Genomic DNA, 16,858 nt, shown 5'->3' with positions numbered 1-16,858 from the left:
ATTATTTGCCAAGGCATTTTCAATTCTGTACAGCCATTGTGCACCTCTGCCATACAGTACAGCCAGGAAGGTGACACACTTATTATGTTTCATCAGAATTTGCCCCCTGGTCCTGTACTAATAAGATATGTTGGTCTGGTGAGTTGAGATACTACACCATTCAGAGATTGATCAAACTGAAACCCAGGCAGTAAAAATTGGTAGGAATTATACACCTGTGTTCTACCTGTTTAGAACTGTGATCACAGTGGTCTTCCAGCACCACCTTGCTTTGCAGATATTTGATGTCATGTGACTGAAGCGAAGAGCCACAAAGGATGCAAAAATATGTGAAAAGGGGTTTCACAATAAACCATGTCAGGATATAGGTGAACGCTAGTGATGTAGGTAAAAAGTGATGTAGATGAAAACCTATATGTTAACTCTAGCGAAATTAATTTAAGATAAAAAACAAAAAGTAATAATAATGATATAACATTAATATTGAACCAGTACAAGCAAGGGTGCCCATTTTTCCTCCTGCAGTTTTTTTTACTTCGTTGTCTAAGTACTGCAGTAAGAGGGGAGCGAGTGGGGCACATCCATTAGGAGTAAGAATCCAAAGTAGAGGAAGAAAAATTGTGAATTACAATAGGGTGATGACACTGTTGTCCCTAAGGCAAGAGTCATACTGCGTTAAAAACAGTATAGTCTGGTTATCATTGCAATAATCCATGGCTCATATTGTATAACCAACCTGCCACACAGCTCCCTTCCCCTGCCACCCATTGTTTACTGGCATGTGCATTGTGTTTTTCACTGTATCCTCCATTAGTTTCACTGAGGAGATGCATTTTTGGCTGCAACACTCTGATTCACTGACTAGGAGTCTAATTCCAACTGTATTTTGTATGAGGCCTAATGTTGGCTATACCCCTGGTGATTTGTTGGCAATTCTGAATCAGCTTTCAACCCCAGCAATTTGCACAAAAATCTATTTCCAGTTTTAAGTGAGCGGACAAATAAAATTGGCATGGAAATCAATCAGTGCAGAGGTTTTAATAGATTTGTATAACTTAAATCCTTCAGTTCCTCCAAAAGTGGCAAATGTATGGCCAGCATAAGAGAAAAAATGGGTCAATGGATGATCTAACTGGCATTTGCCAAAAACTAAAATATTAGTCCTAAATCAATCTTTAAATTTCCCAACATAAGACATCCCATACACAAACAAATAAAATGTTCTGGAATTAAGCTTTCATCAGTTTTTACCTCAACTCTAGTGTCAAACTTCATAACTGCTCTTGGCGTGAAGAAGATTTTAAGAGTCGCATAACCTCCCACTGGCACCACACCCTGTGATGGTGTAATCATCATACCAGGCAGTGGACTTATATCTACTACCTGCAGCAAACAAATAAAAGCAAACTCTATTAGATGAGTGTTATACCTACAAAAAGATTTATGCTATATAGATTAACAATATTTTTGTACTTACTGTAAAATCTTTCTCAAAGCCCTATATATTGGCTATTGTGCATAAAACTATAATAAACATTTTAATCAAAGTGCAGTATTATACAACAATGTGCATAAATAAAGTGTCCATGTGCATCCATTTTTCCACAGCATTTTTCAGACTGATTGCTCTCAATAAAGTATCCATGTAAAAAGTGCTCTCTTCAAGCAAATTATAGATGTTATGCCTTTTTGTGTCATACAGTGCTTCTGTGATCGTCCACCACCAACACAGAAAACTCACCAGATTTATTTGACTACCTATCACAGGTTAGTGATGAAGTGCTTAAAGTGTTACTAAACCCACAACAGTAAAATCAGTCTGTATATGCAGTAAAGCATGCTTGTTATATTCACTGTGGAACCTAAGGGGTTAATCCTCTGCATTGTGTACAAAGGCTGCTTGATCCTGACTCCTCTGATCCTACCCTTCGTTCAGTCCCCCCCCCCCTTTTATCTCCTGATAAGACATAGTGTGTGAAGTCACTCTGCACATGCCCAGTTTGGTGTGTATTGCTAGAGAGGTTTTTTTTTTCTTGGGAGAGTGCATGTGGTCAGCACAATGAGCATTCTCCAGACAAAGGTCAGGGGTTCTGCATCTTCCTAGAGCAAAATGAAAACTCCTCCTACAAGCTTTAACATGTGCTCTGCTGGACACTGATAGAAGTCACAAGACTGCTCTAACTGCTGATGAGAAAAGGTATTTTGCAGTATATATTTACTGAAATAATTGCATTTCCATGTTCTGTGTACCATGGGAGGCCAGATATAGTGAATGCAGGGTCCTGGGTTTAGTAATAGTTTCATAACAGAGGTGTACACCATCCATTTCCCTTTAGGGCAACTGTATTTCTTCCACTTACAAAAAATTAATGTGGCATATAGGGAGAGATAGAGGAAGACCACCATAGTGTAAAAAATTAAAAAAAGCGTTATTATATAAAATATTTCCACAACGCCTTCTCCCATTAGCAGGTGCATCTCCTTGCACCAGGATAAATACATATACTCTAGTAAATTAGGGGTGGTAGGATGTTGCTCAGTAATACACTACCTTCCCAGCCACCTTCCTTCTTCCTTCCGATTCCTGGATGCAACACTTCTGGTTTCCTGGAAGAAGACAGGGTAGGTAGGGAAGAGAGTATACAACTCTCTACAACACTCTTGAACTTAAACTAGACTGATGTGTAGGAACACCAGGACTACAAGGAGAAGGGCTGCTTTCAACCAACATCCAGAAGTGTTCCAGGAATGTGATAGCCACACAGAAGGCTGCCTAACATGGCAGTCCTTGTGGTCACAGGGGAGGTCCCAACCTCACCCAACAGAGCTAAAGAAGACTCTGCAGAGGAAAATCTTATAATAGGGGTCCCAGGTTATAGACTGCAGGTGTCAGTTCCTTTTGCAGATACTGAATGAACACTCTGTTTTAATGCTTAATTGTTAGATGGTGTATTTTTCTTTTTACTAGCTAGCTGGTAAGTGTGCTGAGAAATATATTTTGCACTTTCATATAAACCTTGCTCTACAAGCTAGCTTTGAAGTAAACACCCTTAGAACTAGTAGGGAAGTATGGGCCTCCCTTTTTGGCAGGACTGTCCTCTGTGCATCTTTGGGAAGACATGCTGAACAGCATAGTCATAAAGGCAAGGCCTCACATGCTCCTAAACCCAAGCAGCTGGGGCAGTGTGATGGTTGCAAGTGATCAAAGGTGACAAAGTCACTGTAGGCGGGAAGTGGAACAAGACCAGAAACCATGTGATCTACGTGGTGTACTATTAGTGTTCTGGTGTCAACCCAAAATTTTGGATTTTCTTTAACTTTCACTTTTGATGATAATGGTGAACAGGACTAAAAGACTAACTCTCCTTAATAGGGGTACAGACTGAATTAAAAGCTGACAGGTTTCCTCATCCCTCTCTACTCTATCCAAAACCCCCCAAAAAGTTTTGCCTTTAGTTACACTTTATTGGTCAATAAAGAAAATATTATTATTATAAATAATAATAATAGAACAATGTAAGTGCAATCTAGTGTAAAACAACGTAGGTTGTAGTTTTGATAACTAGCAGCTGAAGTTCCCAAAAATTTAAATCAAGAAAGAAAGAAGAAACCTAGAACATAGTTTTCTGCTTTTTTCTATTTCATCCTTTGAAAGACCTAAGAATGCATCTGCAGTATGTTCAACTGAGATTACCCATTCCAATCGATTACAATCCACTATGAAATACTGTTTTCTACCTGGAAATATGCATGATTCATTCCTGTATTCTGAATAATGGCTGTTTTGTAAGTTGTCAGACCAAGTGGGGCATGATGAAAGAGCACTCTCTGTTCAGTAAACTGGACACTCGTGGATCCAAGCTGTAATTTCAGGAAGAAGCCAAGATTAGTTATTGTGGTCACATGGGTATATGGTATACATGGGAACTAGAATAGTATATCTAAAACTGGCAAGATATCAGCCCAGCTTTGTGTTTGATTACACATAACTTTCAGGAAAAAAGAATGCAAATTACACATATAATTTCGTTACAAAAAAAAAGTAAAAACTTTTTATTTATTTCTTTTTATTAGAGTGGGAGAAAAGTAACCTGTTGAAACCTTAGCTGAAGTGGCCATTTGTGCTATCTAATTAAGGAACAATCATTTTCCCTGAAACTATAACAGTTTGTTGATTTTATTATGTATTTTTCTATTTCTAAGTCTTATTAGTTAATGTTTTCTGTCTTTTTTACTCTTTATAAATTTTTTATTTTACATATAAATTGTGCACCTATAACACTGTTCTCACAGACCAATATGGCTTTTATAAAGAGAGAACACAACAGAAGCTTTGTGTTTCCATACTCTCTCTAAGTTCCCCAAGACTCATACAAACAGAGCAAGCAGGGAAGGTGGGAATAATAATTCTTCTGATTATTCAATTGCTACTGAAATCTTTAAATGATAGACTTTTTTTTTTTAGCAATGCAGTTATGACTAGCCTGATACATATGTGAAAAAGCCAAAAAAACTTTTGGGCTGCAATGTAAATATAAAGTATTCATTTGTAACATTTCATTTACCTAACTAGAAAGATTAAACAAATATGTGTGAATGTACTTTTAGTTCTGAGCATAATAAAGACAAAATATATTAATAAAAAATATACAATTCGCCTAAAACACAAAACATAATATAAATACTTGGGCTGGCATTGCTGACCTCTCCTTTTCAGAATGTTATTGTGTTTTAGCTAGAACATGTTCTGATTCACTAAGGTGTCCGTTTATGAACCAGCGGTAATAGATCGCTGCTCAGTTCTCCGGCATTCTCGGAGAACACAGTTCTCCTGTGAATGTAGTTTATGAAGCAGTTCTCCGAATGAAGGGAGAACGATCTCCAAACGCTGCAGAACGGTCTACAAACTCTGGAAAACGGATGATTTTACTATAATCTCGCGAGATTACAGTAAAAGATCAGTTTACTAAACAGAGGTAAATTATCTCTGCTTAGTTTGCGGTCCCTCTGATTCTCCAGCTCTGGGCTGGAGAATCTGGAGGGAGAACATAGATCTCCAGTGAAGGGCTGACATGATCTCCTGAGTGTCATAAACTGTGAATGACCAGAGAATAGCTGAGATCCGTTGAATCGCAGCTATTCTCTGTGTCATAAACGGACACCTTTCTAAGAACACATATGGAGATAAAGAATTTCCCCACTTTTCTGACACTCAGACAATGCGTGTTCTAAGCCTGTGACTCAAAAGTAATTGTAATAAAGCCAGACACAGCCTAATAATATTTTCAGAAAGAAGCCAGTAATGGCAGTTTCAAAACCTATCTAAGGATGGATGTATTTTAACACCCTGTTGCCCTGTAGCTAACAAAATCTGTTTTCTTTTTTTTTTTTTTACTTTATTCCTGATCTCTTTTTTTCCTGAATCAATGTTTCTGTTTGATTGTGACCTTGGCCTGCCTATTGACTGCCTGCAGATTTGGCACCTTGCTGTGTACTTAATCAGGGAACATAAAAAAGTCCAGAAACCTTCATGGGATAAATAGGATGGTAGGTTGAAAATTGTTATTCACATACAGTACAATAATATTTCCTTAATTTGCTTTTACTTTTTAATATTTACCTATACCAGTTCACCAAGGCACCAACTTACTAGCCCTACATTGGATACAAACTCCCTTGAGTCTCATACTTAGGCCACCAGAGGTATAGCACATTTCAGTGCACTTTAACATCAGGTCAGTGTTTTAAAGGGGAGGTATGCCGTCTTAATTTTCCAAATCTCTTAAAACACAAACTTGATTCTGATAAAGATATAGGCTGACATCAGTACAGCATATCATATTTTATTAATCCCAGGCTTGCAGTGATTTTTTTTTTTAATTTAGATAGATGCTCTGCATACTCAGAAGGCGCCCAAGAACAGCAACAGTCCTGTTAACAGTCCTCCAAGCCCTACACCTTGCAAAAACAACCAAAAAAAGACAACAAATTTGGAGCCTAAAGTACAAAACTTCAAGACACCTCTGCTGCAAAAACATCTACTTTCATAGGCCTTCCACAGAAGTTCAAATTATTAATTTAAAAAAAGAGAAAAATGTATCTGACTCATGCAGATAACATTTGACAAATATATTTTATTACAAGACCCACATAACCCCACATATGGTGGAATGTTGAAAAGAGACCCAAACCATGAAAATTTTTAACTGAAAAAAAAGCAGGTTCTGTATTTTTGCAAAATACGAAAGTACTCTAAAACTATCCAAATGCTAGATTTTGCATTTAAAAAGATACTAAAGGTGCACTTAAAAAAAAAAACAACAAGTCATACTTACCTGCTCTGTGCAATGTTTTGCACAGAACAGCCCTGATCCTCCTCTTCTTGGGTTCTCTTCCAGCGCTCTTGGCTCCTCCCCCCTGCTGCATGCTTGCTCTCGAGCCCACCTCTGTGGGTCCATAAAACACACAGAGTGAGGCTTGGCCCCACCCCCGCTCCCACCTCACTGGCTGTGATAGACAACATCAGAAGCCAAGGGCTCCCGCTGCTGTGTCTCAGCCAATGAAAAGGGAGAGACCTGGGAGAGTCCCTGCTCTGGTGCACATTGCGATCGGGCTCAGGTAAGTATTATGGGAGCTGAGGGGGGAGCTGCACACTGAAGATTTTTTCCTTCATGCATAGAATGCATGAAGGTAAAAAACCATCAGGCTTTAAAACCACTTAAAGTATTATGTATGTGACTGTGTAAACATTTTGCTTAAAAATGTAATTTAACAACTGTTTTCAACACATCTTTCTTGTGATTTAACTGGTTCACAAAGACGAAACAATATCAGTACTCATTAATGCAGACAAATCTTTCTTTAAAAAAATCAAAATGTGCTTTTGTGCTGCAATCAGGTTTTCTAATGGCCTCTATTGTCAGCATCTGTCTAGTGCAGTTGGAATTACCTCTGTAATGCATCTTAGTTTTGCTGAATTTCTCTGCTGTACACAGAGATTGAATTCTCCTATCTCAGGAGAGCTGAAACCTGGATGCCATACAACTTCACATTCTAGATCTTCATAGGCATCAACAATGCCTGAAATATAAGTAAAATGTATATGAAAATGTTTATGCTAAAATCACACAAAAAAAAAAATTATTGGAAAAAGAAAAGTACATCCTTTTGTTTTTTTTTCACATATGACAGCACAACAAGTGTTTACATGCATACATCGTCAGTAAACATCTTTCACTAAATCAATACCATAATATACTTTTTTCTACAGATTATCCAGTCAGCTTGGTAAACGAACATTACCCAGTCTCATACTACAGATGATTACCAGGTAAGTGAATTAGCCAATGAGCTTGCCTGAGGTTTATTGGATATGTATAATATTTACTGAACAAATGTAATGCAATTTAAACAGCCAATGCATGCTTACTTGCAAAACTACAGTATGTGTATTGTGGGGTCTCCAGGCTGCTGCACAGGACCTAGGATTCTCTATGACCTCTTTATTCCAAGCTTTTCCTGGCCACACATCTCAGAGGCCTTAGGGCCCATTCACAATCAAACATTGTGTGGGAAAGACCCATTTAATGCGCGTTTTCCACACCACACTTGAACACTTGCTAAATGCGTGTAGGTGTCAATTATTAATGGAACCCCAAGCACATCTGTACTAAATGGAATATGCTGCATTTGTGCCCACCAAATCGCATTTTACCACAGGCAAAACTAGAACACGTGGGAACATGTGTGTGTGAACACAAGAATTTACATGTGAACTGACCCTTAGGCTTTTTGATGCTTCCCTATTAGTATGTAATTTTGCTGCCACAGTTGCATAAGGGACAGAGACCATCACTTCACAGAACAGGGCGACTCTTTCCAGTCCTGCTTTCTCCCTTCTCATTTTATTGCCAGCTGCATTTAGAAAACATAGTGGCTGCTAAAAAAAACAAAAAGATAGGGAGGACTAGGGAGAACTACAACCTCCCTGTTACATGCCTGTTTCCTGTAAAGAAGAATAATAGTTCTTACAGAGCATCCTGTGAGGCAATAATTACATCACTTTTGTTAGATGTAATCACTTTCCACCAATGCTGAGAAACAAATTAGACATGATGACATATGGGTGATATGAAATACATACAGTAACACAGATTTGCAAATATGCATGCATGCACAATTTTTCACTCAACTGTCTGCATTACAAAATTGATATTTGGTTCTGCTTTAATGACAGCATTAATGAGTTTATAAACTTAATTTTGAGGATGAGGGTGATTGTGGGGCATTTAGTAATATGCAGGATGTTTGTAAGTAAATTTGTAAGGCTTTGACTCAAACTAGTCGTTAGATGTTCTGGGATGTTTTTGTTGTGGGGGAAGTCTTATAAAATAAGGGCTCCTAAAAACCTAGAAATCCATTTTACTGGTCCTTGGCTAGCTACTTTATTATTGAATCTCTGAAAATATGCAATCTGAAAGCAATCAGCTATATATATTGTTACATTTAAATAAAACCTACTTTGTTTCATTCACTTACCATCTTCATGCATGCTTTCACTAAACTGGAGAGCAGTGTGGACTAGGGCTATAACAATATAAAAAAAAAAAAAAATACTAACAGTATTTGTATTTAATAAATCACAAACAATGCTGTAGCTGAATTACCTCTTGCTGGGCGTATTGAAAAAGCTATTCCTTTTTCAGTTATGATTGGCTTCCAGCTAAATTCAGCTGGGTGATTTCTGCGATTGTATAATCTTATGGACGATCTAAATCCTGTCTCAGCTAAAAAGTCATTGTTCGGTTTCAGAATCAGCTCGTGAGATGACAGCTCAAGGGCAACAGGAACTGTTTTTGCAGTTACAAGGATGTGACCAACATGTTTGCTGTTTACAGTGTAGGTAATTGACCTGTAAAAAGTATTCAAAAAATGTATGTTTTAATACTCTTACAGTAGCTTAGGTTAACAGTCATATAATAACCAGCAAAAAGAGCACAGTGAGCCAATTGCACAGAACATACCACACTGTTTAATGTCTGATCACTCAAAGAAAAAGACATATATATCTATTACTTTCTAGTGCTTGTGATCTTAGCTATAGCTTCAGGGTCACAAAGAATTGCATCTGGGAACCATGTTAGCTCATAAAGGTGGCTGATGAAAGAATATGTTTAAAGAGCCTATCTATTAATAATGAGGGCATAAAGTCCTGGTGAAGCCTGCAGTACTAAATAAAATGCTGACAGTAACCAAAAGGTTATTCCCTAAAGTACAATAACTTTAAAGATGTTAACTGCTTGACTTCCGCATAGTAAAAGTACATTTCTGACAGCTGGTATACATACTGTATTTTTAATGTTATATAAAATAACTTGAACAGCATTATGCTATATATTTTCTAATGTATCCTAAGTTTCTGGGAAGAGATGTGCCTTGTCATATTTCTATGAATTCATTAATAATTTGCCAATACAGTAATAAAAATATTGTCAAAATAACATATGGTGACTTGAGAGACAGTGCACTTGGAAGCCTGTCCCTAGCTGGTAAGAGTAGAGAGTAGGTAAAACATGTTGAAATAAAATCAGATTCCTGTGTAGAAGGAGAAATGTGGGCACTGGACCTTTACATTTTCTTTTTCCCTCACTACTAATTCCTTTCCTTTACAACCTCCCAGCCCTTTTCTCAGAAACTATATAGATTTTTCTCAACTATGGAGAATTTTGAAAATCAGTATAGCCGAAGACTGTCATCACAGTGAGAGCAGGCTAACAGGTAGACAAGGGATAGCAGAAATACATGGAAATGGAGATTTACAGCTCAGGAGCAGCTGTGCTAGCTCTGGGCAGAGTATAACGTTTACAATTGCCCAGGGCTAGTGCAGCCATCTCTCTGTTACCTCTCAATTTTCTGCATAACCTCTGATGACCTAGGCTGAGGATGGAAAAAAGACCAACCAACATATATGTGCTGACGCAAAGCTGGGTACTGCCACTATTCTCAAAGTTTATTCCCTGTCCTCATCCTGGATAATGTGGTGGACTCTAAGCAGAGAAATCATGCCACCAAAGCTGCAATTTACAACATGGCGTGTCCTGGTGGTGGCCATTGTTCTTAGAAGATATCTACAATACTTGTCTGTGGTCACTATAAATAGAAGGAAGGGCTACTTTACAATCCATCTAAGGAGATCAAATCATTGGACTAGTGCAGCTAGCTTTAAGGGACAGTTTAATTCCAACGGGGTTGATTTACTAAAACTGGAGAGTGCATTATCTGGTGCAACTGTGCATAATAGCCAGTCAGCTTCTACCTTCATCTTGTTCAAAAAATCTGGAAGCTGATTGGCTTCTATGCAGAGCTGATTTTGCACCAGATTTTGCACTCTCAAGTTTTAGTAAATCAACCCCAATGCATTTAATAATAATACACAAAAACCTCCAGGGTCTGCATGAGTTTTTAGTGACGTTTCTGAACCAGGATCCTACAAGAGAGCCTGTCAATTGCTATTCAGATTAAAAAAATAATAATTCTTACTTCTTAAATTTCCCTAGTGAGTTTGTTTCAAAGACAACAGGGATGTCAGTCTTTGACATAGGTGGCACAACATGAGAAAGGGGGCTAGTTTGCTGCAGCTCATCACAGTCTATCTCCACTTGAACCCAGATGTACATGGGAAGACTATTTATGATGTTCAGTTCTTTAATTGATGTGGAACGTACACAGACTTCACCAAAATCTATTGTGGAAGGACCTGTAAAATGTAAACGAAAATGTTACAAACATGAATATACACAAACATAATTAAATCTTGTTAAGATTTTTATTTATTTGTGAAAAAAGGCAATAAGCTCCCTCTTGAATTAGTTCATGCAATTCTTATATTAAATTTACAAACATCTACTACCGCTAGGGGTTATGTACCCCAATGGGTTGGCATAGAGGCCTTATCTTGTCATCCTTATGCTATTGGCGCTCACATGTTGCTTCCCAATTGTTTGCGTCCTCCTATCCTTTGTCCTACATTGTCCTATTCCTTAACGATCTGAGATAGATGGCAGGCTCGCAAACCTCTCTGCTCTCTACATACCCCATTAGCTCCTGTTTTTTGTAACTCTGAGTTTATAGTTTAACCCTGACCTATCACCATCTGCATTTCAATGGTGGATAAATAAGGGTTTTTTGAATATTGGGGATTACCTGGATGGACTTCGTCCTCGTTCTCTCCAATACTTTTTGACAACTTTTCAGATGCCCTCCTGTGAACTGTTCCATTATCATCAGCTTATATCGTTTATTGCTAGTAAACACAAGTTACTCATAGAACCTTGCACACTCACCCCTCTAGAGATCACCTCTGGGGCTACTGGGAGGATGAAAGGTCAATTATCCAATATCTATGCTTCCCTTGTTTATCCACTCACCAAGCTATTGATTCAATGGGAAAGGAATCTGAACAGCTTATTAGACTTAGACACTTGGCGGACTACGGCCAATACCCTATCTAACATTTCTTATCTAGTTCTGACACGTCTTGCCAAAATGTACCCATCCGTGTCACCCAATTGCTTTAGACACTATGGACGGGAGGGCACTATGCTCCATGTATGGTGGAAATGTCCAGTGGTTCATTGATTTTGGATCCGAATGTTTAATTTCCTTTATTCAGTAATGGGAATCAATATACACAGAACTCCGGAGGTAGCTCTATTTTACCTGTTGCCCACTGATTATCCCAAGGAATCAGTTAAATTAATTCTTTATATTTTGTTAGCAGCACGAATTACAGTAGCTAGAAGTTGGAGACAGTCATCTATTCCACTAGATTGGGTCAAACGAAAACTTAATTGGATTATGATAAATGATTAACTTATGAGTATAGTTAACAATAATACTTCTAAATTTGAGGCTACACGGGAACCATGGATTAGGTATATCTCTATCACTTAATGGAACTGCGGCTGACCCTCTCTTTTCTATTTTCTTTTTTCCTCCTCTTTCTTTCCTCTTCCTCCCTTCTTCTTTTCTTTCTTTTTTCCTTGTGTTATGTTCTTGTTTATTTTGTTTTTTGATATTAAACTGCCCATGTTTACTGACCAATGAAACATTTGCTACCATATGGGGGTTGTATTCTTTGTTTACAATATCATTGATTGATACTTCTTACGTGCCTATATTTTTATGAACCTGCTTATTTGCCTCAACTCACCATGTAGGTGGGCTATGTTTTTGTGTTCTTGTTCTTGTATATTACTTTTTCAATAAAAATATTGAAATATAAATTTACAAATATCATATAAACTTTTTTTAGAGTAAATATAGAGGACTTTTAGGCACCCAAGAAAGACACTAGAAAAATAATGATAAAAGATTGTTTTTACAAATCTTATTGCAAAGACCATAACATGATTAAAAGTAGTGCAATGGCTGATCATAAGGTGTAGGGTCAAAAATGGACTTTTAATGATCTCACAATAAATAAATAGAATATACTGAATTTCACCCTGTAACCCTGTAGATCACTGATGGGTACACCCATCAATCGAAATGAACCACTATTACATGGAAAAACCTGTATAAACATCACTGATCCACAGAATAATTAGCAAATAAGTACCGATACATAGTGAATAAAAGAATATGATGTAATTTGAGATGAATATTACATGATGGATGCCCAAAAGAGGATCATAGTAGATACTAAGCCCTAACGTGTTTCAATTACATGTACTCTTCCTCAGGGAATATTAACAATGCAATAAAGATCTTTTTTTATTGAGTAACTTTATTGACATGTTCAGTTCATGACATTACTTAATAAAAAGAGTCCAATGCTCCATTTTTAATATCATGTTTTCTTGTAGATTACTTTCCACTTATCTCCCCCTGAGGAAGATTATGTGTAATTGAAATGCGTTGAGACTAAGTATCTACTGTGATCCTCTATTGGGCATCCATCATGTAACATTGTTCTCATATGACATCATGTTTTTTATTCACTTTGTATTTGTACTTATTGTCTGATTAATCAGTGGATCAGTGGACCTGTGATTGACAGAGTTACAGAGTGAAATTCAATATATTCTGTTTATGTATTGTGAAATAATTAATGGTTCATCTTTGACCCAACACTTCATAATCAGCCATTGCACTACTTTTAATCATTTTTATGGTCTTTGGAATAAAGTTTGTAAACAATCTTTTACAATGACTTTGTTTTGTGTCTATCTTGGGTACCCAAAAAAGTAATCTTTATTTACTCTAAACAATTGTATTTATTTTTATTTTTTGGGGGGGATTTGGCACATCAAGTTGAAACAGATCATGTTTTCTGTTTAATTTTAATCTAGTGCATGTATTCATTTATTTATCTGTTTTATAAATTATATAGTTCATATGTGAATAGACTGATGAAGAAGAATGTTTGATCAAGGCTTTTTACAGCCTTATTTCTATTTCTCAGCTCTTACCTATAACTACTTGATGAAGTTGCTGAGGTGTCAGTTCCAGGCTGCAGTCTTCCTTCTCAGATACAGTGCATGGCATTGCATTAAGCCCCTCATTAATCTAAAGTAAAGGGCACAATGTATTATTATGATAAAATAATAGCAGAAAATGCCAAGTAAGGTACGTATATGAAGCCAACGTTTTCAACTCAGGCGGTGCCTCAGGTTCCAAGGACTGCCTAAGGGCCATAGTAATGCAGTATATATAGTCTTGATGATATCTTGTAGGTTACTGCAGTTGATTTATTTAAATTAAAGAAGCATTTCTGAAGGTAGAGTCTTTAGGCTTAACTATGTTAATACTATCTAAAAAAATTATTTTAATATGCATAATTACAAACATTTCAGGGATATTTGCACTGCAAGAATAAAGTGTTTCATTTAACAGTACCATTGTAGATTAAAGGACCATTTACATTTGAATATGACAGCATCCTTGTTTTTTTTTTTTTAATGATTTTACCTTGTGATTCTGCCAGTAGCAGATTTCCTGAAAGGTGACAACCAGGGGTGGACTGACCATTTGGAAACTCGGACACTGCCCGAGGGCCCGGGGTCAGTAGGGGGCCCCATGAGATGCCCCTGGTACCTTTTTCATAGGCTTTTTTGAGTTTGGGCAAGGACACAGGGGCCCCATGATCCCCTATTGCCCGGGGGCCCCATGAGTTGTCAGTCCGCCCCTGGTGACAACATTCACTCACTGTATCGTATCTAAGGCGAAGCAGCATTGCCACACTAACGTAACACTAAAGAAACCTCTCACTGTCATCTTTCCATAATAGAGGGAAATAGTGCTGAAGTCTGCAGAAACAATTGAGATCAATGCCACTGTTAAAGCTGAGTACACACAGATCGAAATAAGGCCAGTTCAGCATAGACCAACAGAATTTCTATCTGTGTATGGCTATCCCTGCTAGACATAAGTCAAACAGTAGCTCAGCTTCTGTCGAACAGGACTACTGGAAAATGTTCATTCGACCAGCCACTGCAGCCAATTGGATGCAGCGCTGATCAGTGTATTCTGACAATGGAGGACTCCCGCTGTCAGAATACAATAGCATAACGCGGAGGATTTCTCCATCCACCTCACTTGAGTGGATGGGGAAAATAGTTTTTCTTTTTACATTTCTCCCACCGGCTGAACAAAAAAAACTAAGTGTGTAACCCAGCTTAATACTGCAACATATGCAGGGAGCACAGAAAGTTAGCAGCTGATAAGAATTTTGGCAAGATCAACAATTGAATCAGTTATTAAATGGATTAAAAAAACAAAAACTTTCAATGGTATATTTAACAGATCAAATAAATGAAGAGTAGTTACATACCTATCATTCAACTTCCTATGCATAGCCTCATCCAAACAATTTCACAGGGCACAGTGATCAATTTGAAAGCTAATACAGGTACTTGTAAGCTTCCCATGGTCCTGGCACTTCAAGGTATTAAATACTTACTTCTTTGGTCACAGATCTAGATTCTGCAGATGCCAGCTGGCGAGATGTCAACATACGACCTTTAGTGATAAGAGAAGTTTTTGGCTTTTGCTGTTCGTTAAAACATTCAGCAACTGAGACAGTGGGTGGCTGTAGACCTGCTGCTGGCGTAATGCCAATTTCTATATCGTTGTTCATTTCTTGAAACTCTCTATAAGTTAGGAGAGCAAAACATAAGATAATCAATTAAATGTAACATACAAAGACATGGAATAGAAAGCATGTAATACACCATCCCTTAAAGTGTTACTAAACCCAGAACCCTGCATTCACTATATCTGGTCTCCCACAGTACACACAACATGGAAATGCAATTATTTTAGTAAATATAAACTGCTAAATACCTTTTTCTCATCAGAAGTTAGAGCAGTCTTCTATCAATGTTCAACCAAGCACTAGCTAAAGCTTGTAGGAGGAGTTTTCTTTCTGCTCAAGGAGGATGGAAATTCCCTGATCTCTGTTTGACCAGTGCTGACTGGCCCTGTGCTGATCACATGAACTCTCCCAAGAAAAAAAAAACACTTTACACTAAACTGAGCATGTACAAAATGCTTACAGTTCAGCCTGTATTATCAGGAGATAAGAGGTGGTCACTTAAACAAGGGTAGGATCAGAGAAGTCAGGATCAAATGGCCTTTTTACACAATGCAGAGGATTAACCCCTTATGTTCCACAGTGATATAACAAGCAGGCTTTACTGCATATACAGACTGATTTTACTGTTGTGGGTTTAGTAACACTTTACGATATATAGTCAGGTCCATAAATATTGGTACATCCACACAATTCTAACATTTTTGTCTCTATACACCACCACAATGGATTTGAAATGAAACGAACAAGATGTGCTTTAACTGCAGACTGTCAGCTTTAATTTGAGGGTATTTACATCCAAATCAGGTGAACGATGTAGGAATTACAACAGTTTGCATATGTGCCTCCCACTTGTTAAGGGACAAAAAGTAATGGGACAATTGGCTTCTCAGTTGTTCCATGGCCAGGTGTGTGTTATTCCCTCATTATCCCAATTACAATGAGCAGATAAAAGGTCCAGAGTTAATTTCAAGTGTGCTATTTGCATTTGGAATCTGTTGCTGTCAACTCTCAAGATGAGATCGAAAGAGCTGTCACTATCAGTGAAGCAAGCCATCATTAGGCTGAAAAAACAAAACAAACCCATCAGAGAGATAGCAAAAACATTAGGCGTGGCCAAAACAACTGTTTGGAACATTCTTATAAAGAAGGAACGCACCGGTGAGCTCAGCAACACCAAAAGACCCGGAAGACCACGGAAAACAACTGTGGTGGATGACTGAAGAATTCTTTCCCTGGTGAAGAAAACACCCTTCACAACAATTGGCCAGATCAAGAACACTCTCCAGGAGGTAGGTGTATGTGTGTCAAAGTCAACAATCAAGAGAAGACTTCACCAGAGTGAATACAGAGGGTTCACCACAAGATGTAAACCATTGGTGAGCTTCAAAAACAGGAAGGCCAGATTAGAGTTTGCCAAACGACATCTAAAAAAGCCTTCACAGTTCTGGAACAACATCCTATGGACAGATGAGACCAAGATCAACTTGTACCAGAGTGATGGGAAGAGAAGAGTATGGAGAAGGAAAAGAACTGCTCATGATCCTAAGCATACCATCTCATCAGTGAAGCATGGTGGTGGTAGTGTCATGGTGTGGGCATGTATGGCTGCCAATGGAACTGGTTCTCTTGTATTTATTGATGATGTGACTGCTGACAAAAGCAGCAGGATGAATTCTGAAGTGTTTCGGGCAATATTATCTGCTCATATTCAGCCAAATGCTTCAGAACTCATTGGACGCTGCTTCACAGTGCAGATGGACA

At 37.8% G+C, this 16,858-nt stretch overlaps 1 protein-coding gene across 1 annotated transcript in view; it reads right to left on the bottom strand.

Moving 5' to 3' along the window:
• The window catches only part of CFAP47 (cilia and flagella associated protein 47), a 772,366-nt gene that overhangs the window by 676,943 nt on the left and 78,565 nt on the right, over positions 1-16,858 (bottom strand). Inside the window, exons 13-19 of the mRNA XM_089653003.1 lie at positions 14,963-15,152; positions 13,473-13,569; positions 10,540-10,756; positions 8,667-8,911; positions 6,950-7,080; positions 3,739-3,861; positions 1,252-1,383 (exon numbers count right to left, since the gene is read on the bottom strand). Of these exons, the coding sequence (XP_089509129.1) occupies positions 1,252-1,383; positions 3,739-3,861; positions 6,950-7,080; positions 8,667-8,911; positions 10,540-10,756; positions 13,473-13,569; positions 14,963-15,152 (1,135 nt within the window). The remainder of the gene's footprint in view (positions 1-1,251; positions 1,384-3,738; positions 3,862-6,949; positions 7,081-8,666; positions 8,912-10,539; positions 10,757-13,472; positions 13,570-14,962; positions 15,153-16,858) is intronic.

This window comes from Staurois parvus, unplaced genomic scaffold, assembly GCF_062004578.1.
Source record: "Staurois parvus isolate SC_StPar_1 unplaced genomic scaffold, SC_StPar_1.0 ptg000696l, whole genome shotgun sequence".
Lineage (NCBI taxonomy): Eukaryota > Metazoa > Chordata > Amphibia > Anura > Ranidae > Staurois > Staurois parvus.
The sequence above is the reverse complement of the archived record's forward strand: the minus strand, read 5'-3'. Positions and strand labels throughout refer to the sequence as shown.